This window comes from Carassius auratus, unplaced genomic scaffold (assembly GCF_003368295.1).
Source record: "Carassius auratus strain Wakin unplaced genomic scaffold, ASM336829v1 scaf_tig00214714_1_2670353, whole genome shotgun sequence".
Taxonomy (NCBI): Eukaryota; Metazoa; Chordata; class Actinopteri; order Cypriniformes; family Cyprinidae; genus Carassius; species Carassius auratus.
In genome coordinates, this window is record NW_020527778.1 from 1,390,206 (window position 1) to 1,416,836 (window position 26,631).

General features: G+C 35.1%; 2 protein-coding genes across 4 annotated transcripts; both read right to left on the bottom strand.

The window, feature by feature from the left end:
* Positions 1-48: 48 nt before the first annotated feature.
* map3k14b (mitogen-activated protein kinase kinase kinase 14b) lies at positions 49-9,263 on the bottom strand. 2 transcript variants are annotated; one of them, XM_026258459.1, is made up of 15 exons: positions 8,913-9,263; positions 7,494-7,696; positions 6,708-6,777; positions 5,506-6,607; positions 4,798-4,932; positions 4,544-4,673; positions 4,342-4,470; positions 4,141-4,245; positions 3,887-4,050; positions 3,574-3,724; positions 2,418-3,140; positions 1,078-1,169; positions 877-991; positions 694-800; positions 49-612 (listed from the first exon to the last, which is right to left on the bottom strand). In XM_026258459.1, exons 2-15 carry the CDS (start codon positions 7,501-7,503, stop codon positions 409-411), a joined length of 3,237 nt encoding a protein of 1,078 aa, XP_026114244.1. In that variant the 5' UTR covers positions 7,504-7,696; positions 8,913-9,263; the 3' UTR covers positions 49-408. The 2 variants fall into 2 exon arrangements, with proteins under 2 accessions (XP_026114244.1, XP_026114245.1); XM_026258460.1 differs by lacking the exon at positions 8,913-9,263 and adding an exon at positions 7,793-8,185.
* A 159-nt stretch (positions 9,264-9,422) lies between these two features.
* grnb (granulin b) lies at positions 9,423-20,497 on the bottom strand. 2 transcript variants are annotated; one of them, XM_026258480.1, is made up of 14 exons: positions 20,356-20,497; positions 19,906-19,984; positions 19,221-19,364; positions 16,391-16,513; positions 16,197-16,295; positions 15,897-16,047; positions 15,144-15,179; positions 14,914-15,005; positions 14,641-14,779; positions 14,385-14,551; positions 12,857-13,099; positions 12,452-12,700; positions 11,342-11,584; positions 9,423-10,482 (listed from the first exon to the last, which is right to left on the bottom strand). In XM_026258480.1, exons 2-14 carry the CDS (start codon positions 19,906-19,908, stop codon positions 10,369-10,371), a joined length of 1,803 nt encoding a protein of 600 aa, XP_026114265.1. In that variant the 5' UTR covers positions 19,909-19,984; positions 20,356-20,497; the 3' UTR covers positions 9,423-10,368. The 2 variants fall into 2 exon arrangements, with proteins under 2 accessions (XP_026114265.1, XP_026114266.1); XM_026258481.1 differs by having other exon boundaries at positions 14,385-14,533; positions 20,356-20,496.
* Between the last annotated feature and the right edge of the window lie 6,134 nt (positions 20,498-26,631).

Below are 26,631 nucleotides of genomic sequence, written 5' to 3' on the forward strand. Positions count from 1 at the left end.
TCCCGCCTTCTATGAGTAGGGTCCAATCAGAATGATTGACAGATCCGGTTGGATTTGGGAAATAAGGAAGTAAGGACTTCCGATTTATTGTAGTCACTGTACAGTGTACACGCCTTAGCTTACATTGCATAGCATTAAAATAGCGTTTGTTTTCATGCACAAAATATATTTATATATTTTATTTAAAATCATGTATGTATAACACTGAAATTAAGTGTTGTCTTCCTAACAAAACTATTAACACAACAAATTTACAATGTACATCATACAATAATTGTACAATTTGACACATTAGGATTAAGCTTAGTCAGCTGAGACGATTTTGAAAATGCAAATACATGAAGTAACAAAAGAAGATAGTAATGGAATGAGATGTATAAAACTGTTTGTTTGTAATGGTCACTTTTGCTAGAGTGCCACTGTTGAGCAGGTATCTGGATGTTCATCAAATTCCCGCAGCTCTAGTTTTCCATCTCTGACCCTCCATTCCCAGGTGAGACTGCCATCAGGAGCAGGAACGCACTGCAACCACATTCCCGACTCGCACACTTCTGTATCCGGAGACACCAGCCGCCCGTCTAATGTGGCCAAACTGAATGTCCTCAGAGATAACTGGGATAAAGAAATAAATACTGTTTTAATGCACCATTTTACAATCTCATCTCGCATGAAATCTTAATAGAGAAAGCTCACCTGTTCACTGATTCCCACAGCAACGTGTCCGATTTTCACCTTTGGTCTCTCTCTGATCTTTAAACTCTCTCCGCTTACATCTTCCACCCATATATCCACGCCAAGACCTGCAAACATTCCCAAATCAATACACACATACACATACATAAGCAACTGAAATTGCACTTTACTAATTAAACTTACCTTCAAAGAAGCAAGATGGCGTCTGGTCAGTTGACACTGACCAATCCACGTTGAAGCTATGGCCATCTGCGGTGCTACATGAGGAAAATACCCCCGAGCTTAAATCATCAGAGTCCTTTAAAACAAGAACATTGGCTTAATTTGATGTTCTGGCACAATAACTTTCAGAAAACCTTTACATGAGTCTGTCTGCAGTTTTACCTCTTCGCTAAGGTCTTGTTCAGAGTCACAGCGGATGGTGCAAGTGAAAGGCTGCGGTCCATGAGAATCAGGTAAACTTGTGCCTTTTTGTTCTGTGGAGAACAAATAAGAACTAATGTTGCTAATGACATTCAGTTATGTGCAACTTTAATGCAACTCTGTATCAGAACTTTTGATCTACATTACTGTTTGATGCCCTTAAATGTTTAAGACACAGAAATGCTGCAAAGGTGTATGTGAATCACAAGCAAAATATTGGGGAATTAGAGGGAAATTAAGAACCTATTCAAGCACCTAGCCCTAAACCTACTTTTTTCCTTATCTGTGGAATCAGATCGGTAGATTAAAATGTTGAACGGTCAAAATAAAGGTTTCAAAAGTTTTTTTTTTTTTTCACAGCAATGCCATAGAAGAACCATTTAGGCTTCCAAAAAGAACCATTCATTGAACAGCTCTTAAAATAACTTTTTTTTTTCTTAAAAAACATCTAAACTACCTTTTTCCCCTTTAAAGATCCTTTTGTGGAATGGAAATGTTCCATGGATGTTACAGGTTGTTGGAACCACATACGCCAGTAAAGAACCTTGTTGATCAAGGATGTTGATCCATAAATACAGTATATCCGACGTGGCAAAATGATTCTCAGATAACATTATTTACACACCTCTGGTGATGTATGAAGGATTTCTCTAATCATTTCGTCTGCTTAAACCCAGCCCCTCCACAATCAACTTAATTCATTTTTGAGAGCCACGCCCCCATCTCGATATCCAATCAAAAACTGTTGCATAAAACCAAGTCCCACCTAAAGATTTTGTAAAACATTTTATTTGGATGGATCTGTCACTACGTTCAATTCATTGTGACTTTAAATTTTAGTCTTTCCTTCAAACAAACTAAAAGTATGGCTTTAGAAGACTTAAAAATGGTCCAAAAAGTTTTTTTTCCTCAGTGATAGAAGAACCATTCTGGCTCCCAAAAAACATTAATAATTAAAATAACCTCTTTTTTCTCTTAGTGTGAAGAACTTTTCAAATAATCTGAAGATTCTTTTTCAATCATAAAGAACCTTTTGTCCAATGGAAGGGTTCCATGGATGTTAAAGTTTCTTCATGAAACCATTTATGCCAATAAAGAAACTTTATTTTTAAGAGTAGTGCATAAGTCATACAGACTGCTGCTTTTTATGATTTTTCACATTCGGTTTTGTTGTACAGAAAAGAAAAGCAACATTCTGTTAAACCTCTATTGCGGTCCATAAAAGAAAGAAAGAAAAGTAGTAACTGACAGAAATGTTATTTGAATCGAATCCAGCTCACACACAGCACACAAAAACTCACCACTCTTCCTCAGCATGACCGACTCTTCTTCAGACTCTGAATAGCTGTCTTCGCTCTGCAGTTGAGCTTCTTTCGGGAGATAACGTGTCTGGAGCTGTAGAAACGGTTCCCACTCCTGAGCCCCGTCGCTGCCAAGCTCTCGAAGACTCTCCAGATCACTCTCCACCTCTTCATCATCCACAACGCTTCGGATCTCTCCATCCCAGCTCTCTGTCTCCTCTAAAAGACTTCTGTCAAACTCACCGCATCCCCCAAACACAACTCTTTTGTCAGTGTAATAATCGGTTTTGCTTTCCTCAGCATCTGTTTGATCTGTTGCGTTGAGATTTTCATTGATCTGCGATGAGTCTTCATCAGATTCCAGCTCGCTGTCATCTTCTGAACAGATTTGTTTCTCATTATTTTCCTCCTCACCCCAGTATCTGTCCATCCAGCTGCTCATCTTGTCTCTTTTTAGTTTGTTGTTTTCTGCATCTTCATCCCACTCGTTCTCCTCTGTCGTGGAGTCAGAATCATCCTCGTTTGGTGCCGTCTGTCTCCATGTGCTCACCCAGTGAATTGTGGGTGCTGAGAGGTCTTCTGGGAAGCTAGGAGGACGTGTTTTCGCTGGAGTTTCCACGGTGGATGGGACAGGGGTCTCATGCAAGTTCACATCCGGACAGTCCTCGGGTACAGATGCTGAATATTGTTTAGATGGTTCCTCAGAACCAGAGAGCCCACAGACTAAATATGCATAAAATCAAGAGTTTAATATAAGTTTGAGGTCAGTGAGATTTTTAAATCAGTCATTTATTTTAGCAAGGAAGCACTAAATTGAAATAAAGTGACAGTACAGTTATTATAATGTTATTTTGAACTTTAATTTATCAAAATATCCTGAAAAATGTATCACGGTTTTCCCCCTAAAAATTACGAAACAGTTTTCAATGTTGCTAATAATCAGAAATGCTTCTTGAGCAGCAAATCAGCATATTAGAATGATTTCTGAAGAATCATGTGACACTTTCAGATGCTGAAAATTCAGCTTTGCAAATAACATAAAATATATTTAAATAAAAAAACAGTCATTTTAAATTGTAATGTTTTACAATATTAAAATTAATACTGTCCTGACATTAGAATTACTTATGCAAATTTCATCACATATTTTAAACACCTTTTCTGAGGGCTTTCACAGTCTTTTGCAGCAGTTCTGATGCCGAATGTCTCTCTCTCGGCTCCTTGACCAGTCCCCCTTTGATGACATCACAAGTCAGCGGGTCACAGTCAGGTGGAATCTCCCATAATGGAGGTGGCTCACTCACAATCTGATGAAAATAGCACAACAGTTTAATACAGTGGACACAGGCATAACATGTAGAGTCAAAGCAATCCCTATTCCTAAAACAGTCCTAATAAACAATAAGACCAGGTGTGTTACACTTTTGACTGACAGTGCATCTAAAGTGACAAAAGCATGCTGACTTCACCTTCAGATAGAGTGGATGAGGGTAGTATCGCGTCCAGGGCTGGTGTCCGTTGAGCATGTGCAGTAACATACAGCAGCTGCTCCAGATGTCAGCTTTAGCAGAGCGAGGATCCCCCCTCGCCACCTCCGGAGGCATATGAGACTCTGTGCCACGCAGAATGTTCCCTGCACATACAATACAACACGCATAATATATCACACTTCAGAGTAGACATGCATGCTGGTGTGTGTGTGTGTGTGTGTGTGTGTAGTCACCTCTGAAGGTTTTGGTGCTGTATCCACCCTGATTGAGTGTCTCAGAGAGTCCAAAATCACACAGAAAACACTCTCTGCCATCCTCAGACAGCAACACGTTGTCAACTACACACATACAATCAACACATGAATGATATCAGGGACACGATTAGTGATTTTTGGTTTTTTTTGGTGATGAAAATCCATGCCCATGGCGCTGACCTTTGACATCCAGGTGTACGACGCGTCTGCTGTGCAGGTGCTGGAGAGCCTGCAGGACCTGATAATGATAACACAGAGCCAGCTCTTCAGACAGACGACCCTTCACTCTCAGCAACTGAGCTAAAGAACCTGGAAACAGAGCATTTATTGACTCAGATATGACTTGATTGCTTTCCGAGGCATCTATGTGTAGAACAATCACCTGTTTTCAGGTCCATGAAGAGAATCACATTGAGCCCCTCTCTCACGGCCCCATACAGCTGGAGGACTCGAGGAGACTCCATCCTGCTCCATGTTTCCACTTCCTCCCACCTAAAACTACAAAGGGGAATCTTCACAAGAGAGCGGTGCATTGGATCAGTTAGGACATAATCAGAGGCACAGGTTCACGAATATGCACGAATATTCAGACATGTTTAGGCTTATAAGTAACTGAGAAAAGAAATGGATCTTCACCTTTTTGGCGGCACATGTAAATCCTGTTTGTTTGTCCCGAATGCTGAACACATCTCCATACGAGCCATTTTGAATGTGACGGAGAAATGAATATTCACGACCCTCTCGATATTCAGAGTTCTTCACCTGGAGGAACTAAGAAATTATGTGCACCATGAAAACTGCAGTAAATTATGAGTTTATTGGAAACATATACATTAAAAAGTGTATCTGCCTAAGATTATATATATATGTATGTATATGTATGTATGTATGTATATTTTTTAATTTTGTGGGGTTTTTTTGTGTATTTTTTTTTATATCCAAAAATATATAAGAATATATTTATATAAATATGTTATTATTATATACATATATATTCTTACATATTATTATAAAATATATTAACATATATTTTTTACTGTATGGGTTGTCTAAATTAAAAATAAAACATTAAAATCATCATATGGCAAATCTTAATTAAATGTAAAAATATGTTAAATGAGCATGAACAATTAAATATCAAATATCAATATCATCCTTATTATTTTGCCCACTTTATGTACCATATATATATATACATATATATATAATTTTTTTTTTATTATTCTTTTTTTTTATATGGTACATAAAGTGGTCAATATATATATATATATATATTTTTTTTTTTTTTTTTTTTTTTTTTTTTTGGTCTATTGTCAATCCGAATTAATGACTTGAGGCACACACCTGCTTAGGATGGAACAGAAACCCCTCGTTTACATTCATTTTCTCTGTGTCTTTCTCCTGCGTCACTTCTTTAATCACCTCACAGAAAATTTCAGAGAAATGCCTTCGGTCCGTTTGAGTCACAACGCCGCACAGTTCACCTGTATCCCGTCTGGAGCAAAAAGTCTCAGGACCTCTGCAGACGTCTTCAGCCGCATCACCGCAGTCAAAGCAACCTTCAAATCCTGGCAAAAACACTTCAGGACATTTTATGTGACCGAGAGCCTCTAAACAGCAGCCGTCTGAATCCGAGCTGCTGGTCTGTCTGTCTGTGGTACAGTAAGAGTCACAGTCGGCGGTGTAACATGAACTCTCACAGCTCCACTCCACCTCGGCTGGGCTGTAACCCTGCTCAGTTTCTCTACTGCCCGGTCTCCTTTCCCTGTCTGTATAAATACAAGTCGAGTCAAAATCATCTAGTGAAGACCCAAAGCAGTCAGCGTTCAACCTGGAACCTGCAGTAGCTGCTATACTGCAAGCAAACATGTATAAATTACAATCTGAGTCTTCAGATTCTTCCTCAAAGCTGTTCCGAACCGATTCAGGGTCTCTTTCAGTGCTTGTATCAGTCTTGACAAGAGGATTGTGGGTATTGCAGTCTCCTGGAGTCGTGCAACAAGTCGAGTCGCATCCTTTGATGCTCTCAGCATAGATATATGCAAACTCAGAGTCAGAGTTTGGTTCCACACCGGCTGATATCAAACTGCGAGACTCAAAGGTCGAAGGGAAGTCGACCTCCAGCTTTTGAAGGCGTAGATGGGAAACATCTTGAGGACAATCCCACAGGTCTGAAGTGACCTGCTGAGGTCGGGATACTCGCTCTGGTGTCGAGGAGAACTTGTCTTGATCTTTAGAGCTAGGTTTGGAGCATCTTGAGGAGCCGCTGGTCTTCTGGTCAGAAAGTAATGGAGCATTTCTTCTTGTTCTTGCTCTGTCTTTTCTACACGTCCCCCTCGTTTTCCTCGTGTCTTTAATCTCTGTTCTGTGTTTCCTGTGACGTTTTCTGAGGCAGCAAGCTGTAGATTTTTTCTCTCTCTCGCTTGAAGTGACTGACACACCTGACCTATGAATTACCGTGGTAAACAGAGCAGATAAATGGATCAGTGGATCTATCAACCTGTCATTTAAATAAAAGTAAATAGAAAGAATCACATTGTGGAAACCTGTTTCTGATGCATGACTGGATGTTGCTGTCTTCTAAACTCGTAAAGCCATGCATTTGATATTCCTCATCTGAAAATACATTTACAACATCACTTTTAAATATTACATTTAAATTAATATTAAATAAATATAAATAATAACACAAAAACAAAATCTGCTAACTACAGTATCATTTAAATGATGAACATTCTCTAATAAAACCAGAAAATAAAAATATTTTTTGTTTAAGCTTAAATAAAATGTAATAAATGTTAGATTAAAATAAAAAAAGAAAATAAATGTTATGTTGGCAACTAACTGAAATAAAACATGTTGCTGTTCTTACATTTATATAAAAAAGTTACAATTTTGAGAATTACTAAAATAGAAACTAATAATAATAAAAATAGAAAAGGCACATAACAAAATGATTAAAACTAACTAAATTGAAATCAAAATGAAAAAATAAAAATTATAATTTGAAAATAAACATAATAAAAGTAGTGAAATTACTATATATATATATAAAAAAGGAAATTAAAAATAAAGTTAAAAAATTATTAAGAATACAAAATGATAAAGGCATGTTACAAAATTACAAAGAATTAAACAAATAAAAAAATAAATGTATTAAAAAAAGTTATTTTCAAGTCTAAGTTTAAGTTTTTGAAGAAATAAAATCACTTAAAAATAAAAATATATATATTAAAAAGCAACTAAAAATAATAAATGCACAAAACAAAATTACAAAAATGTAAACTGAAAATTGAAATGATTTAAATCTTGAACTCATTAACCTCTCTTACCCCTGGACATGATGTCTGATATTCCAGTGTCTTCTGCACCCACTGCCTGAGGTTCCTCCAGAGCTTTCTGCTGGAGATCGGGCTCCTCTCCAAACTCTCTGTCTGACGTTGATGTCCCTTCGTCCAGATAAGCAAGTGTGGACACCTCAGTAAGCCTGCTGGAGTCAGACTTGCTCTATATGGCCATTCCTCAGTCCTCTCAACTAAACAAAATCAACAGAAATGCAGCTCAGTAAGAAAACCGGGGCAGATGCCAAGCTTTTTAGGTAGGAGGAACCTGAAGCCATCATTTTGCTCACACTTCCTGATGTACACACACACTGTTGATTGGAGAGCAGTTGCTGAGGTGTATTAATAGCAGTGACATTTTGGCACGATTGAAGCTGCATGTCTCCCGCTTCCCTTCAGCTGTCCCGCTCGCACCCTTTCACACTTTCTCACACCGGGTCATTTGTCAGAGTCCAGCGTTCTTGCAATTTTTGTCAAGTCTCTACCTTCTCCATTTTGAATTTTGATTTCCACTCAGTTTCTGCTCCTTCAGTACCTCAATATAATCACACATCCTCAGAGTGCCTTTATTACATACAGCATTCACGCACACTCAGGATAGTTATGCAATAATTTAAACAAAAGTTTGGGGTCGGTAAGATATTATTATTATTATTATTTTTTGTGAGAAATTAATATTTTTATTCGGTGAGAATAACTTAAATTGGTCAAAAGGGACAAAAATAATTATGAAGTAAATTCTGGTAACTGCAACTAAAATAAAAATAAAGCTATATATATATTAAATACCAAAAATAAAAAATACTACTGCACGATTACTAAAACTCAAAACTAAAATGACAGTATACTGATTGTTAAAAAACTAATTCAAAATAATTAATATAACAGTATATAAATACTTTTAATTAATACTTTTATTTAACATTGATACATTAAATTGATCAAAAGTAACAGTAAAGATATTTGTAATCTTGTTACAAATATGATTTTCATTACACACATTATATATAAAACTTTCTATTCATCAAAGAATCCTTTCCACAAAATATGAAATATGAAGGATCATGTGACATTTAAGACTTGAACAATTATGCTGAAAATTCAGCTTTGCATCATGGGAATAAATTACATTTAAAAAGAAATACAAAAATAAACCATACATTTTAAACTGTAATAATTTATAAATTTTAACAGGTTTTTTTTTACTGTATTTTTTAAATCATATAAACACAGGTGAACATAAGGAACTTACCAACCCCGAACTTCTGAATATTATAACCCCTTACATGCATTTGTATTTAGTCACGATCCATTTTTACAAACCCGCTTGCTTAAGTTCAACTTACACCCGTATACTAAAGCTGTTCCGGTCAGGTGTTGTGTAAGTTGTGACATAAAATGTCAACATACCACAAGAAACAGCCAGGACAGGCTTCCGGAAATCTGCAAACTTTCTCCAAAGGAATCTTGTTTTCTTCCTCGAGAAGATATTTTCAGCTCTTGTGTGGCTTCAGCTGAATGGTAACGGTTTCAGCCGGTCTGCGTGAGACTCAAACACTTGCAGAAGGCGAGCAGTGAAACATGATTCCATCAAGCAGCAGCCATCTGGAATATCTGTGTCAGCCTGTGATTGGTCCAATGCATTTACATGCTTTCTTAAAAGACAAGCACAGAGCAAACTTTTCCATCTTTTAGGATATCTTCTCATTTTTATTCTGTGTTTACCATTTAATATCCTTACGGGATATTTTTTTCTCCAATTGTTAAAAAAAAAAAAAAAAAATCTGATTGCATGAATTGGGTTTACAAAAAATAAAAATTCAGTTGCATTGCCAAGATGGATCTGCCAACATGTGCCATGGAAACCAGACAGAGTTTATCAAAACAGTCTGATGAGACACGAATGAGTCAACAGGTCATCTATTTCAAAAGTATTTAATTTCAGTGTTTTTTCCGGTATAATTAACCAAAAAACAACAACAAATCCACTTCAACAATTAACAGGAAAAAAAGAATAAATCAACTCTCATTCTGTCACAAGGAAATCAATAACTAGATTCACTTCACCCTTCGGTAAATAATTAAATGAGATAAAAATAGACGTAACACTAAAGCAACTATGTTGAGAATGACACTTGAATTTGAATACAAATGCTTTCAATGATTTTTTTTAAATGCACACAGACACCTTCAATATATATTTCATATAGAAAAAAAGCAAATAATTGTCTGACAAAGCTGAATTAACCCTACATGCAACAGCCTCTAAATAAACCATGTCAACTGCATTTGCTGGTACTAATAATTATACATTTTCCCAATTAAGTTGCAGGTTTAGTTCATTGGTGATACATTCAGTTTTGAATCTCAGAAGCTTTTCTCACTTACAGTAATACGGTCGGTGTATGGCATTGGAATAATGGTAATGTAATTCAAAATACTAACATTTGTCATTACAATGTCATCACTTAGCCTCTAATTTTAATTTCAACGTTTTGTGAAAACGGCAGCCCTGCTAAAATCACTTCTGTAGTCACTCTCGATATCTTTAACAACACAAAACTCCAGCCTTTAATATGCATTACTAGGATTTGAAATATGCCCTGGTTTCCTTTCAACAAAACGGGTTTAAATCAGAAACTAAAGTCTCTCAGTGTATCCTGCTCAAATATAAGGCTCTGCGTGTTTTTATTGTAATGAAAGCTAAATATAAAAACACTAGATGCATAGTCTCTTGTCTGAAGACGGCATCTTAAAACAATGCTTTATGCAACACGTAGCGTGTCGAAGCGCTCACGTGTGTGTGTGGAGAGATGTATATTTGTGTAATGGACATGTGGTTCAGTGTCAGTCTGTGGTTTTTCACTTAAAGTGAATTCTCCCACCACATGGATGTGGATGCTTTAGTGCAGCCTTGGACTTCTGGGTCACATCTGTATCCCACAGGGCAACAGTGCTTCATGTCTACACAGCATACTGCCTACAAAAACAATCAGCTTAGTGTTCGCATGTTTTAGTGAAGATTGCCATCAGTAGTAATGATTTCTCTTTATGAATGTATGCAATATTCTGTAAACACATAACAAATAATGTCAAACTCAATGAACACGTGATAAATTACATAAATACAGAAATTTCAGTAAACATACTAAAAATATAAATAACAAAATAAATAAATAGGTACGTTTTAGAAAACAAAGAAATGTAAATATAAAAAAGCAATACATAAATAAATGAGCACGCTCAATGCAAAAGATTTTTTGTAAACATTTAAATTTACTTTTAATTTCTTAACACCGTAAACGAATAGAAAAACAGATAATTCAATAAAATAAATTAATGGGTCACACTTTATACAAATAAATAAACATACTAAAAATATAAATAATTAATAAAATAAATAGGTATGTTTTAGAAAACAAAGAAATGTAAAAATAAAAAAGCAATACATAAATAAATGAGCACGCACAATGCAAAATATTTTTTGTAAACATTTAAATTTACTTTTAATTTCTTAACTCCGTAAACGAATAGAAAAACAGATAATTAAATAAAATAAATTAATGGGTCACACTTTATACAAATAAATAATCATTAAACCAAATGTTATTTGAGTAAACAAAACAACTTAAAAAAAAAAAAAAATTATATATATATATATATATATATATATATATATATATATAAATGAACATAAATAAAATGTTAAATCATTTAAGTACACAAATAAATAACTAAAACTAATTAACAGTGATAGTGATGTTTCCTTTGGCAACCACCATTAATAATATCAGAAACAATTATCATTTGATTTCATGATCAGCCAGGTTTTTTGTTACCTCTTTATACGGACAGCAGGCCCATGTGGAGTCTGATCGTCTACAGCAGCTCTGTGTCTTTAAGCAGCGTGTCGACGCATCACACACCACCTCTTCTTCTGAACTTCTGAACCCCTCCACGACCCTGGCCTCTTGTTTTGTGTACCAGGGGATCTCATGGTAGGCTTTAGTGCAGGTTGTTTTCTTCTCATTGCACTTGTAGCCCCTAGGACAGCAGTGATCTCCATCCTCACAACACACCGCCTTAAGAGACGAAACAACAGTGTGAGAAATGTTTTCATTATGGAATACTATATATAAACTAAATATCATTGCACTTTTGGTTAGATGCTAACTGCATTTCATTAGCTCTGTACTTGTACTCTGCATAATGACAAAATTGAATCTAATCCAATCTATATACACGGTCTACTATTGTTTTGCATGTAAAACAGTACTCAATAGGCAAAAAAAAAAAAAAAATCCAATTGGCAGTATGCTACATTATATTGCATGCTGAATTCAGCAGTTATCATCTTGGTTAAAATGCAAAAGTAAAAATACACTGTCCAAGTGAACAAATAAAAATAAATAAAACAACAAAATAACCAACTATAACAAATACCTAAATAAAAAAATAAAAACAATTTAAATAACTAAAACTAAATCACTATAAAATAACTAAATTAAAACAAACATACCTAAATGTAATTAACTCATACTATTCCATTAAATAAATAACTAATAACTATAAAATGATTTAAATATCTATATTTAAAAAAAAACAAATAAAACAATTAAATTACATAACTAATAACAATAACTGTAAAATAAATAAAACTAATGAAAAAAAAACACTATAAAATAAATGAAACAGCTAAACAAAAAAAAAGAGAATAAATAAAATAAATCATTAAAACAAAATTTCATATCTAAACACATATTTTTAAAATAACAAATAACTAAATAAAATTCAATTTCATAAATAAACCAAATAATTAATCACAATATAACAAATAAAACCAAATAAAATCTAGAACGGAGTTGACTCATTTGAGATCATTTGTGCCATTTACATTGTATCAAACAGTGAAAGGTTTAATATTATCCTCTAATGTTTGCATGTCTGACCTTTGGCAGCGGACAGCAGCCCCACTTGCCGAGGTTCTTCATAAAGCAGCATGTATCGTCTTTTGGACAGCTGGTTTTATTGTCACACATGTGTCTGTCCACTGGAGTATGATCATCAGACTGCTTCAGCGCAGACTGTTTCCTGAACCAGGGCATGCTGGGAAGGCCAGGACGTACACAGGTTTTTTGAGTCGAGTCACACTTGTAACCCTGCGGACAGCAATGCTCCTGATCGGCACAGCACACGGCCTGCAATATTCAATCATCCACATAGGAATATAGAAGCGTTGAATAAACTCTTAAGAAATTTGGAGTTCAAACCAACCATAGCCAAGTCAGCAAACAAAAAGCATTCATATACATTTTTCTGAACCAAAAAAAAAAAAACCCTAAATGTGTTTGTACCTGTGGCATAGGACAGCAGGCCCATGACCCTGAGGTTAGTCTACAGCAGGTTGTCCCAGCTGGACACAGTGATGTCTCGTCACAGTTTTGGTTCTGTGATGGCAGGGTCACTGCGGCAGTCTTCTTCACCAAGGGCACAGAAAAACGGGGACCCTGATCGCTGGAACTGTCACAAGTGCTGGCGGCCAGATTACACACAGTATCATGAGGACAACAATGGAGATGGTCCTCACAACACACTGCCTAGAAATTACAATAAAAGAAATCATAAATGTATAATAAATGAATAAGATATAATAAATATGAAATAAATAAATGAAAAAACGATATGCATAAAAAATTCTTACTCGTGTACGTTTTACAATAAAATATTAATTCAATTTCTTTACTTGTAGGGAAGCACGATATATATATTGGCCACCATATCGGTTTAGGCCGATAAATGCTCAACTTCCTGTTATCGGTATCAGCCGGATTTAAAAAATTTGGCCGATATCTTAAAGGTGATAAATGACAAACGATGCATCTTATTTATAAGTAAGACTTTTATGATGAAATTTGGTAATGGGAGAGTAAAACTATCTTTAAAATGCACACTGTTCAAACTAGACTGCTTGTTGCATGTTGAAGTGTTTGGGATATGGCTTTAAAAAAAAAAAAAAAAAAAAAATTATATTATATATATATAATTAAACATGTAAAATATAACAAAACTAACATTATATATAAGATATGTATTTTACTGAACATTTATTTTACAAATAAATACAAACAAATGACCATAAAAAATATAAAAATAAATAAATAAAATACATATATTTATAAAACTTAAAAACCTAAATCCAAAATTAGTCATGTAAAAATAAATGATAAAGATATACAAAAGATTAAACTAAAACCTAAGAAATATGAAATACAAAAATAACCATGGTTTTATAAACCAAATATAAAAAAAGAAAAAAAATTAAATGAAAATATAAAATTAAATATAAAATATATACAATAACATTTACATTTATTCATTTAGCAGATGCTTTTATCCAAAGCGACTAACAGATGAAGACAGCAATCAAAAATAACTAAAAGAGCAATGATATATAAGTGCTATAACAAGTCTCAATTAGGTTAACACAGTACAGGTAGCATGGGATTTTAAATAATATAATAAATAAAAAGAAAAGAGATAGAATTAAAAAAAAGAATAGAGCAAGCTAGTTAGAGGTCTTTACACATACACACATATATATAATTGCATAATAAATGAAAAGAAAAATAGAATACAAGGTAGTTAGATTTTTTAAGAATAGAATTAGAATATTGAGTGATAAAGTTAGAGGGTCAAATAAAGATGGAAGAGATGTGTTTTAAGCCGATTATTGAAGATGGCTAAGGACTCAGCTGCTAATTAGATATAATATAATTTTTTTTTTTTAAATTTTTAAACAAATAATACATTTATATAATTGTTTTATTAGAGTTTTTCCAATTACCCTGTATACGTTCAAATTAGGCAAAGAAAATGTATTACTTGTGGCAGAGGGCAGCATCCCCATTTTCCAGATGACATTCTGCAGCAAGTAGAACCATCAGGACATGAAGCCGTGTCGTCACATTTCTGATTGGATGAAGCTATTGGAAAGGTGGGCACCTTTGCCAAAAGATGGACTGATGCATATTCTATATTGAACCAAGAAACTTGAAATTTCAACAAATTTCATGATTGATCAACCACACATGCAAAGTCAAATACTTTTAACTGCAGATAAAAATAAATGGATGTGTACCTTTCTGATTCAGGGAGGCGGCTGGGGTCTTAGTGGCCATTTTTACCGTGACGCCATTGGCTGACACACACATACTATGGACAAGGTCACAAGTCGTGTCCTCTGGGCAGCAGTGCAAATGATCCGAACAACACACAGCCTACAGTAAAGAACACATTTATTCTTGTAAACTCAGTGTGTTAAATGCATGCAAACCACAGGGTGACCATAAAATACAACTTAGAAAACCTACAGAAAAATTATTTACTATACATGTAGACAAAAGTGAAGCACCTTTGGCAATGGGCAGCAACTGTAACTTCCATTCTCTAGTTTACAGCATGTTGTATCATCCGGACATGTGGAAACCTTATCTGGACAAATCGCTGAACACATAAACACACACAGAATCCAGAGGTGTCAGTTTCAACAAAGACAACTTGATGAATAATGTAAATAGAAATAAATAATAATTAAAATAGGGCGTATGGACCAAAACAACTGCAGGTGTCAGAAAGTCTTACCATTTCTAATATCACTGGAGTCTGGAGCTGGAACAACTGTAATATCATAATAACATCATAATCAGCTGGTGTGAAAATGACAAGCAAATAAAAGCAGTGATATTCTATTCTAAGAACTTCAAGTCATTTTATGAAAGATTGTACGTACAGCTAATAAATGCACAACTTTTAAAAAGGTTGGGATTAGTAAGATGATGAAAGAAATTAATCCTATTCAATTCAGCAAGAATGCATTCAACTGATCCAAAGAGATAGTAATGACGTTATAAAAAATTTCTTTCAAATAAATGCTGTTCTTTTGAACTTTCTATTCATCAAAGCATCCTGAAAATAAAAACGGTCACAGTTTCCCCAAAAAATATGAAGCATTTTAACACTGATAATAATCAGAAATGTTTCTCGAGCAGAAAATCGTCATATTAGAATGATTTCGGAAGATCATGTGACACTGAAGGCTGGAGTAATGATGCTGAAAATTCCGTTTTGATGACAGAAATAAATGACATTTTAAAATATATTCAAATAGAAAACATTTTAAACTGTAATATTTCAAATATTGCTGTTTTTAATGCATTCTGGTCAAATAAATGCAGCCTTGGTGAACATAAGAGACTTCTTCCATAAACATGAAAAAAAAAAAAAACTTATTTTCCCCTTACTTTTGAACAAGAGTGTATTATGCTTATAACAGCATTAAGTTGGCCATAATGCAATTTAATGCTAATGAAATGTAAAACTGAGAAACTTTTAGACCTGCTGTCCTCTCTGATGGTTTCCTGCGGCGAGCAGCGAACTTCCTCCAGAGTGGGGAGGATCCGTATGTTGCCGAAACACACATTGAATGCTCAAGGTCACATTGAGTTCCTTGAGGGCAGCAGTGTCTCTTATCTTCACAGCACACGGCCTAAACACACACACACAAAGAGAGAGAAAGACAGTTGTTCCAGGGCTGCGTTCCCCAAAAGCATCGTAAGCCTAAGTTGATCATCTTCAGCTTATGATGCTTTGGGAAATGCATCCCTGAATAGAAATATTGTCGAACAGGTGCTATACATTTTTCATAGGACAGCAGCCCCAGCTCCCATCAGGCATCTGGCAGCACGTGGTGTCATCAGGACACTCAGACTCCTGATCTGGACAAATTACGGCTTGCTAAAAATAAAAATAAAATAGAGAGATTTATTTCAATGCTGGATAGTTACTCAAGCCTTTATCTGGATTTGTGGCTGTGCAGGGATGCGTGTTACCGGCTTTGTGGTGACTTTTTCCACCCAGTCTAAAATGTGTGTCTTGTTCACACACTTGGAGTGTACCAGGTCACAGAGAGTGCCCTGATAACAGCAATGCAGATGATCGGAGCAGCATTCTGCCTACAAACACACATACAAAACAAGAGTCATTTGATATGAATGTGCACATTGTTTACTGTGAATAGCTCACCCAAAAATGAAAATTTACTCATTCTCAGACCAACCAAGATGTAAATGAGTTTGTTTCTTCATGGGAACAGATTTGGAGAAATTTAGCACGTCATCACTTGCTTACCAAAAGGATGCCCAGCAGTGAGTGAATGGGTGCCGTCAGAATGAGAGTCTAAGCAGCTGATAAAAACATCAAGGGAAAACACACGACTCAAGTCCAGCAATAAACATCTTGTGAAGTGAAAATCCTTGTGTTTGTAAGAAACAAAATCCATCATTAAGATGTTTTAACTTTAAACTGTCGCTTCTTGGCAGAGATGGGGACTCGAGTTTGAGACTCGGACTCGAGTGCGACTTAAGTCGCACAAACAGTGACTTCAGACTCGACTTGAGACTCGTCCTCGAAAGACTTCAGACTCGACTCGGACTCGAGCTCCGGGACTCGTGAACAATGTTAATTTTTAGTAAACGTCAGATGAGCTCGCTGTTAGAGTTGTGACGTTCGCGAACGAACCGATTCTTTTGAACGGCTCATAAACATGAACGATGGGAGCCGAGTCACGGCTGGAGGGGAGCCCTTCTTTCTGTCGCTCTTTTTTCCTATGCGTGTTTCAGAGCGCGTGTTTCACACAGATGCACACAAATGAGCTCCTCCGCGAGACAGAACAGTTATAGGGGGAGGGGCGCACCCAGCGCAGGCCAACCCTTTATAGCGTGATGATATTAGTTATTAGTTGTGCACGCATCCTTCACGTGAGTACTCCAGTGGAAAAAAACCTGCGTGCCTCTGTCATTGGGTAGGAGCGGAGCCATGACGTTTTGCACAGATATTCATTGCAGCCCACTTTGTTATTGTTCATTGACTTGAAGGGGCTGATGTCCTATTTGCAAAGTTTACAGTAGTAATAGTATGTAGACATTTCCATTTTATTTATTCTAATTTTATCTACTTTAAATATTTTTGGTTCTCTATCAAAATGTTATTGTGTGATAACAATGTTCTTGTGTTGAAGTGTTTGTAGTAAAAGCTGTTTTGCACAGAAATTCATTGCAGCCGGCTTTGTTTTTGATGTTTATTTGTGAGTAGGTATTGTATGAATAACATAAGTCAGCGTAGCTTTGTTCATTCTTAAGCCAGACAAGAGGTGTGCAGCTATACAGCCAGGACAGACAGAAGGCCATTACTGAATCCATAAATGCAAAATATTAACTATTAAAAGATATTAACTTAAAAGTAAAGCATTCTTGGTGTTTTTGTCATGTTGCAATAGCCTGTTTACACTGATTATATACCAAAATCAAAGTTGATATTGTATGCTAATAAATGGAGTTGTCATAATAACATATTACATGCTTTGAATTCCTTATATATAGCTATGCAGTGTTCTAAGCAGCTTGGATGGGGCACTGTACGTGATGCAACATTTATTATAACCAGAGACTTAATATAATAAAGAGACTTGAGACTTGACTTGGACTCTAGCTCAGAGACTTGAGACTTGACTTGGACTCTAGCTCAGAGACTTGTGAACATCTCTGCTTCTTGGTAAAATATGAGTCCATAATCCATAATACCACTTCCTTCAGTGAAAAAGTCCATCCCCTATTCTGTTTACTTCTAATATTAAAATTCCCCCACATATTTGTTTTGAATACTTTTCCACTGGAGAAATCAATATTATGAACAGAGGACTCATATTCTAGCCAGAGGCAACAGTTTGAAGTTAAAATTTTCGAAATGATGGATTAGTTTCTAACAGCTTTGTCCTTCACAAGATGTTAACTGATGGACTGAAGTGCTGTGGATTATTGTGATGTTTTTTTTCCAGCTGTTTGGACTCTCATTCTGACGGCACCCATTCACTGCAGAGCATCCATTAAAGTGACAGAATGCAAAATTCCTCCAGATCTGCATGGCCTGAAGACTAATACATTTTGAGCAAATTACATTTTTTGGTAGAACTACTCTTTAACCAGAATAGTTCACACTGAAAAAAAATTAAATAATAATAATCCCAAAATGAAATGGAACAAAATTTTTTGATTCAAGTAACTTTTGTGTTCAGAAAGAAAAAGTCATATATGTCCAAACTATTTGGCTGAAATATCCCTTTAATAAAGCACATATTAAATAAAGTCATAAAAGGAACGGAGTAAATCATTACCATTAAATTGTAAGATTTTTGTCAAAAAATTAACTGAACTTTTATTTAGCTACGATGCATTTCACTGGTCAAAAGTGACTGCAAAAGAGATTTCAAATAAATGCTGTTTTGTAACTTTCTACTCATTAAAGAATCCTGAATATACGTATCAGGGTTTCCACAAAAATATTAAGCAACACAACTGTTTTCAACATTGACAATAATAAAAAAAATGTTTCTTGAGCTGCAAATCAGCATATTAGAATGATTTCTGAAGAATCATGTGACACTGAAGAATAATGCTGAAAATTAAACTTTAAATCACAGGAATAAATTACTGTACTTAACATCTATTAAAATAGAAAATAGATATTTTAAATATTAACATTTCACAATTTAACTGTATTTTTGATCAAACAAATGCAGCCTTGTTGAGCAGAAGATAACTTTTTTTTTTTTATCTTCCCGACCGCAAACTTTTGAACAGTAGTGTAAATATGATAAACACATACGTTGGGTAGCGGACAGCAGCCGTACCGTCCTGACGGAGTTTGACAGCAGGTGTTTCCATCTTCACACATCCCTCCATCAGGACAAATCAGAGCACCACACACATTCAGACACACACATAATAACACTACGACACACGCACGCACCTGAAAAACAAGAAATGGGTGTGAACCAAACACCATTTGATTGGGTTTACATGACACAGATTTCATTATCATCTTTATCAAAAGATAACGAGTGCCAGAAAAAAAATGCTTGCATAATAGCACAAAGCTCAAGGCTGATTAGTTACAACAGTTTGCAAACACTTTAAATATACAATATAAGTTATGATACATAAAGATCACTGAGGAATGTCTGGTCGAATGTAGTGAAAACTGAAATTCCATTCCATTTGACAATCGACAGACAAAAGTGGATTACAACATCTGAACAAGAGTTTCTTTAAGACGTACATTTCCCAAATGATTGATTTATTGAGCAATGCAACAATGCAGACAATCTCGAGACAATCTCGTGACATATCGAGGTCAAGCCTGGTTGATGAACAATTGCTTCAGCACACTTTAGACTTCCTGAAAACTACTGTGCCAACACAGTTTGATTTCATATAATGTTTTTAAAAAAACACTTTATGGAATAATTAGATTACTTTTTGGAATAATTAGATTATTACACACTACTCACCATTGTTTTAAGATTGCTGGTCCACAAAACTTATGCTCTTTAAATTTTCAGATGCAAACCCATGCAAGATTTTCATGCGCTGTAACACAAAACATTGAAGAGCATAAATAAAATCACATTATTGATAAGATTAATCACTTCTAATCACTTTATGTCATCGATTAACAAAAAAGGCAACTCTGTTTGATCGTATTTGTTTTTACATGTATGAAAACTGACATATTGTATAATGTGTAAAGCCTGTCTTTGAAAAGAAGTAAGCATGTTTTGTTTTATCGATGACTGAAACTGTTATCATTTTAAACTGCTGTTACAATGTAACGTAACGTTGTTTCTCATTGTTTCCGACGGAAGCGAGTGAGCGACCGGAATAAACCCTAAACAAAGACTTTTTTTATTAAATAAAACTGAATACAGACATAGTATAAAGTATAAAGAGAAAGCACTTACCTTGTTTTCACGAGGCCAGTGAAGATGTTAAAAATATATCCGCTGAAGTGGATATATAACGCTGTTCTCTGCTGAGTTTTACTTTATTTGTCTTTCACAATTCTCACGTGACCCGAGCATGTCATATGACTCTCCGTGAGTCAGGCTGCTTGTTTGTTTTTCATTATTAGGCAAAAAAACTAGTTTACGTTATGAAAAAAATACATAAAAAATGCAAACATGTACTATTAACAATAATATAAAATAAAATAAAATATTTCTATTTTAGTGCGTTTTTTTTTATGGTTTGGAGTCTACCACTTAATTTAACGTACGTTTAACTTCTCCATTAATTTTAATAAACCCTGGCGGTCTGATTTTTGCTGGTTTAGAGAGCTTAACCATTGAAAGACCATTAAAAAAATATAAAAAGTTACTAATAGCCTGATTAGTTACTAATAGATGAATGTGTGTCTCATGACAAACTACCGGTAGGTGGCAGTAACGCGCCGTTGACGTTTGCGCGCCGCCGCTAAACCAAAGACAGAAGTGTTGTTGTTGTTAAGATGTGTCAGTGTTTTGACATTTAACATGTCGTGTGCAGCTGTGAATTGTACAAATCGGCATTCACCAGGATCTAGTACAAGTTTTCATCGGTCGGTTGGTTATTGGATATATTCAATCTTTTAATTTAATCGTCCAGCCACATTATTACATTTGCATTTACATTCAGTCAGTTATTATTTACGTAACGTGCATATCATGTGCAAATATTAAGACTTATTTGTCTTTTTAACGTTTTGTCTGTGTGTTGATAGTTTTTTGAGTAGTTCCAGTTTGAACAGTGTGCAGGATTATAACTCTTAAAACCTTATAAATTAGGTTTGGATGGTAAAATAATAATTCAATCAAGTTAACACTTTAAATAATGGTCCATTAGTTAATGCTAGTTAATTACTTTAGTTAACATGATCCAAGCAAGAACGATCCTTCTTCAGCTTTTAATAATCTTAGCTGATGTTAATTTTAACATTTACTAATGCATTATTGAAATCTAAGGTTGTGCTTGTTAACATTAGTTAATGCAGTGTGAATTAGCATAAGCTAACAACGAATGACTGTATTTTCATTACATTAACAAAGATTAATAAACACAGTAGTACTGTTCACTGTTTGTTCATGTTAATTAATAAATTAACTAACATGAACTAATGGACCATTATTCTAAAGTGTTACCTCAATCAAAATTAATTCCTTATGTTGTATGTCTTTTTTTATTTGATGTGGCCTACTCTTACTGACCAAAAAACTATGAATGAGCTTGTTTTGTTTCTAATTGACTGTCTTTCCCTCTCTCTGAAATCCATCTATTTCCCTCAGCTTCCCTTTAGGTGATAAAGATCGGCTTCAGCGGTGGCTGGTGAACATCAGACGTGATCATTTTAAGCCATCTCCATCTTCTCGCTTATGTTCCCACCACTTTAAAGATAGTTGCTTCTTCACTAACAATAAAGGTCAAGTGTGCCTTGCTAAAACGGCCGTCCCTACCATATTTTTCATCCCTGGCCCCTTTCAGAAGCATCCACGGCGCACCCAAGTCAGGCAGAGGAACCTGGAAAGTCATGAATTTCACACATACTGTCTCAAAAGGGATGACAGTAGAAATTGTGTGGAGGAGGAAGTTGTTTTGGATGAGTTTGTGAAAGAGGAAGATCCAGACATGACTGAAACTAGTGGGACCCCGGTGATGTACCCCACTGAAATATGTGTCGTTGCAGTTAGACATGATCATTGCTACAGCTCTTGGTCTTCAAACACAGCCTGTAGTTCCATAGAGGAAAGCAGCTCAACCACAGACATGCAGGAGACCGAATCACCAGAGATGTTGAAGTACAATTTGAACTTAGTCCTGAGAAAGATTAAAGCATGCAGAAAAAAGATGAAACTGAAGAATGCTACGATTAGAAGGTTAAAAAAAAACTGACTTCACTGTCTTCCATCATTTCGGAGCTGAAAGCGAAAGACCTCATTGAGACAAAACACAGGTTACCCTCAGGAAAAGCAAGTTGTAAGTATATACAGTATATAGCATTTTTTCTTTAGAATAATTTTAAATAATCAAGGATTTGGACTAGGATCAGTTCATTGTGTTGGTAATATGAGAAGAACATTTTTCAAAAACAGTTCAACATATTCTGTGTCTAGACGGGGGATTAATAAAGCAACAATGTGGATTTAATATCTGTAAGTCAGTACATTTAGTCAGCACTCTATAAAGATGGCAAAGCAAGTAATTAAATATATACAGTATATATAATTTTTTTACACTGTTCAATATTTCTATTATTTCATAACCTCGGTTCCCTGAGAACGGGAACGAGACTTTTCAAGAATCATTATTTACTCACCCTCATGTCGTTCCAAACATGCATTACATTATTTCTTCGGTGGAACACACACACACACAAAATATATTTTGATTAATATCAACAGAATAATGTCAAGCTTCAAAAAGCACACAAAATGATCATAAAAGTCGACATGACTCATGCATTATATTCCGGTGTTTGATTTTAGTATCATCGAGAATATCATTATAATTATTTCAGTATTGTAATTTTGTTGTTTTTTTATATTTAGTAGTTATTTTTTATGTCTATATAGTTTAGTACATAGAGTATAGAAATATTTCCACGGCCGAAGTAAAATATATTTTACTTTTTTTGTTCACACTTTATTTTAAGGTCCAATTCTCACTATTTACTAACCATTAACTTCGACTTTTGCCTCAATTAACTCCTAATTTGCTGCTTCTTATTAGCTTATAAGGTAGTTGTTAAGTTTAGGGTATTGAATGTCGATGTAAAAATGAATGTCACCCTCTATGTCTCCGCAGCTGAAAGGATCTAAACCATGGGCTCCAGCTCAAACCGAAGGGTCAAGAGCTGTAAAATAATTAGTCCTGGTAAGAGTCTCGGACTCAAGACCACTGTATGCCTTAAGAGGAGGAGGTGGATTTGTTCTGGCAGCATTCTTCCAGTTATTTCCACTGGTCTGGGAAATGACTATGTGTTCTGGAATAAGTCGATTTGGTCAGGAGGACGTAGAGATCTCAGATGAACAGAGATATCAGAAGAATACATAAAGAATAGCTGTTTATTTTCCTCATTTGGTTTTGGAAATGCAAGAATCCAGCATAGATGTCAGCCTGGATGGTGTTTGCATCACTTGTTTTCTGTTGAACTGTTACATGATTTGATGTTCTACTTGCAATTTTTTTTTATATTGTACAATTCGTACATTTCTGAAATATTTGAGATCTTGGTTCCTCTTTTCTCAGATGGTTAAAAAAGCTTTACTCTTAGAATCACTACAGTAAAAATTTAGCATGGAAACAAACTTCCAGTTGCAGCTATGCTGAACATTTCAATATACGTATTTTTATTATTAATATTCAGTAAATTTGATATCAGACATCCAAATGAACAATTGTCAAGGTTAATTTCAAAATATATAATATATTTAATATTAATTGAAATGATCCTGACACAGCTTTCAATTTGGCATCAGTTTATTGTGTCAAACTGATTTTCTAGAGAATATGATAATACGTAATTCACAATATGATATAACATAATGATTTATAAAGCAGGACATTCTAAAAAACATATTCATATAAATTCATATTCTAGGTCCAGATGTGGCATTAATTATGCAACCACATGGATTTAATATCTGCTCAGTAGTTTAATCAATACAATATAAAGACACTAAATGGCCATTGCCAACTTTAAGGGCCTTTCAACTGTTCTAGTGTATAAATGAGCACATGATCAGAACACATGGAGCAATCCTTTCATAAAAGAGTTTCTTTTGGCTAAACAGAAAATTAAGTAATTGTGCTCCTAAGAGAATAAAGTTAAAATCATAATATTATTTGATGTTATTTTGCACACATATTAAAAGTCAAAGTAGAAAACACAGTGGCTCATGACAGTATGCTGACAGGTTTTGTAATGGGCAGTCTGCTGGTTTTGCTCCATGGTTTTGCTCCTGGATTTAATTTGTTGTTGTCAGATGAAAGCAGTCGTCTCCTCTCCGTTTTCTCCTTCTTCTTGCTCCAGTCTTCCTCTCTTCACGAAGTGCTGGATCCTGGACTCCAAACTCTGGCAGCACGGCCGGTCCAGAAGAGGCTGGTACTTCCTCTGCCTGGATCCCTCCAAGGGCCAACAATGCAGAGATGTCATCTCTAAGAAAACAGAAACAAAAACTCTTTTAATGATACTTTTTACATGCTACTTTTTTGATAAACATCAGACGGTATGTTAGTAGTTCACTCCGGACTTATAAGTCAAGTGTTTTTGAGTCGTGTGAGTTTCAGTATGGATGCAGACCTGTGTTTGTTTTCTGAAGGCCTTGGATCATGCCGAGCAGAACTTGGGTTTTCACTGCGTTCTGAATTCAGTGTTGGTACAGAGTTTAGGACATGATTCTCCTCCTCCGTTTCATTCCTCAAATTCACACCCTCGAAGTGGCAGTCGTAAAGCACCAAAGGGTAATCCACTGCCATGCTATAAAACACACACAACTTTAATGAACAGTCACTTGTTCAGTAAAGAAAATTAACGTTCCTACAGATCTGAAATGTTAATATTGGGAAAGATCAAGTTCTTGCTGGTCTAAGCAATGTACAACTTCACATGGAATCCAGAATTAGCTCTGGAAGTACTGAAATAAAACTCCCATCAAACTATTGTGGTTTCCTTGGGTTTATCTCCACATCCAGCAGCTGATCAATGATTTCTGGTGCTTCAAGCTTCTGTCCAATATGCAACAGCAAAGCCATCATGCAGCGAACCTGGAAAAGTAAACTTATTGGTTATGTTAAATGCTGCTTTGTACACTGTGTACTATTTGTTATTTTTACTTTTTAAATGGCAAAGACACCTAGCTAACTTCAATAAAATCGAGTACATCAATACTCAACAGGAAAATAATAAGGTTATTGACTACTACATACTGAAGACATCCTTTCAACAAATTTATAAACATCAACTTTTTTGACACCACTGTACACAATAATATTTGAAAATGTATTTTAATCTATTGTCACACCTACTTTCTGTAAAAAAAAAAAAAAATTGATTTATTAAATAGTTTTAGTTAGGAGTTCAATGCTTTTCAGGTTTTACGATTTTATTAAAGGGATAGTTCACCCAAAAATCTAAATTATGTCATTATGTCACCCTCATGTTGTTCCAGACCTCAGTTTATCTTCAGAACACAGTTTAAGATATTTTAGATTTAGTCCAAGAGCTCTCAGTCCCTCCATTGAAACTTTGTGTACGGTATACTGTCCATGTCCAGAAAGGTAAGAAAAACATCATCAAAGTAGTCCATTTGACATCAGAGGGTCAGTTAGAATTTTTTTAAGCATCGAAGATATATTTTGGTCCAAAAAGAACAAAAACTATGACTTTATTCATCATTGTCTTCTCTTCCGGGTCTGTTGTGAGATTTCAAAACACTGCAGTGTAGTGATATTCGGTTTGTGAACAAATCATTCGATGTAACCGGATCTTCTTGAACCAGTTCACCAAATCGAACTGAATCGTTTTAAACGGTTTGCACTTTGCATACTCAGTGAGCGGTGTGAAAACGGTCATTAGCAATGGCAGGAAAACCTATCGCCCGCTTGAGTACTGTTACCAATGGTCTTGCAGTGAGTTTGCCAAGCATTTGTATCTTTTTTGTGTATTTGTATAGAGTGTGTTTCTGAAAATATATTGACATAACATGAAGACATTACTGTAACATTGCTGTTTTGTAATATATATATTTTGTCAAATAATATCTGTTTTAATACATGTTTAGTAGTCTGCCATAAATAAATTCAGTCAAATGCCTTCACATTAAATATTTACAGTATATTAGAGCCTTCATCAAGATTAGAAGAGTGTATTGCACAAATGTGTGAAGATATTTCAATGTATTTCTGGATAATAACCCTCATTAGAGCTTGATCTGAAAATTTTTGATGTTGATAAAAGCGCGTAATTCATTATATCTGGTACAGAAAAACTTACTGTACAATATCATGCAGTTATGTAAACCGTAAAACAAATTGTTGACACAAAACATGAGGCACTTATGTAAAATGTGTTAAAATGTGCTCTAAGATAAGATGAGAAATGTTAATGTTTGACGAGGAAGTGAAAGGCGCTAAACTACATTTCCCATGATTCATTCGGGAAGGAACTCCCTCTGTTAGCCAATCACCAGTCAGTATTCCTGCAC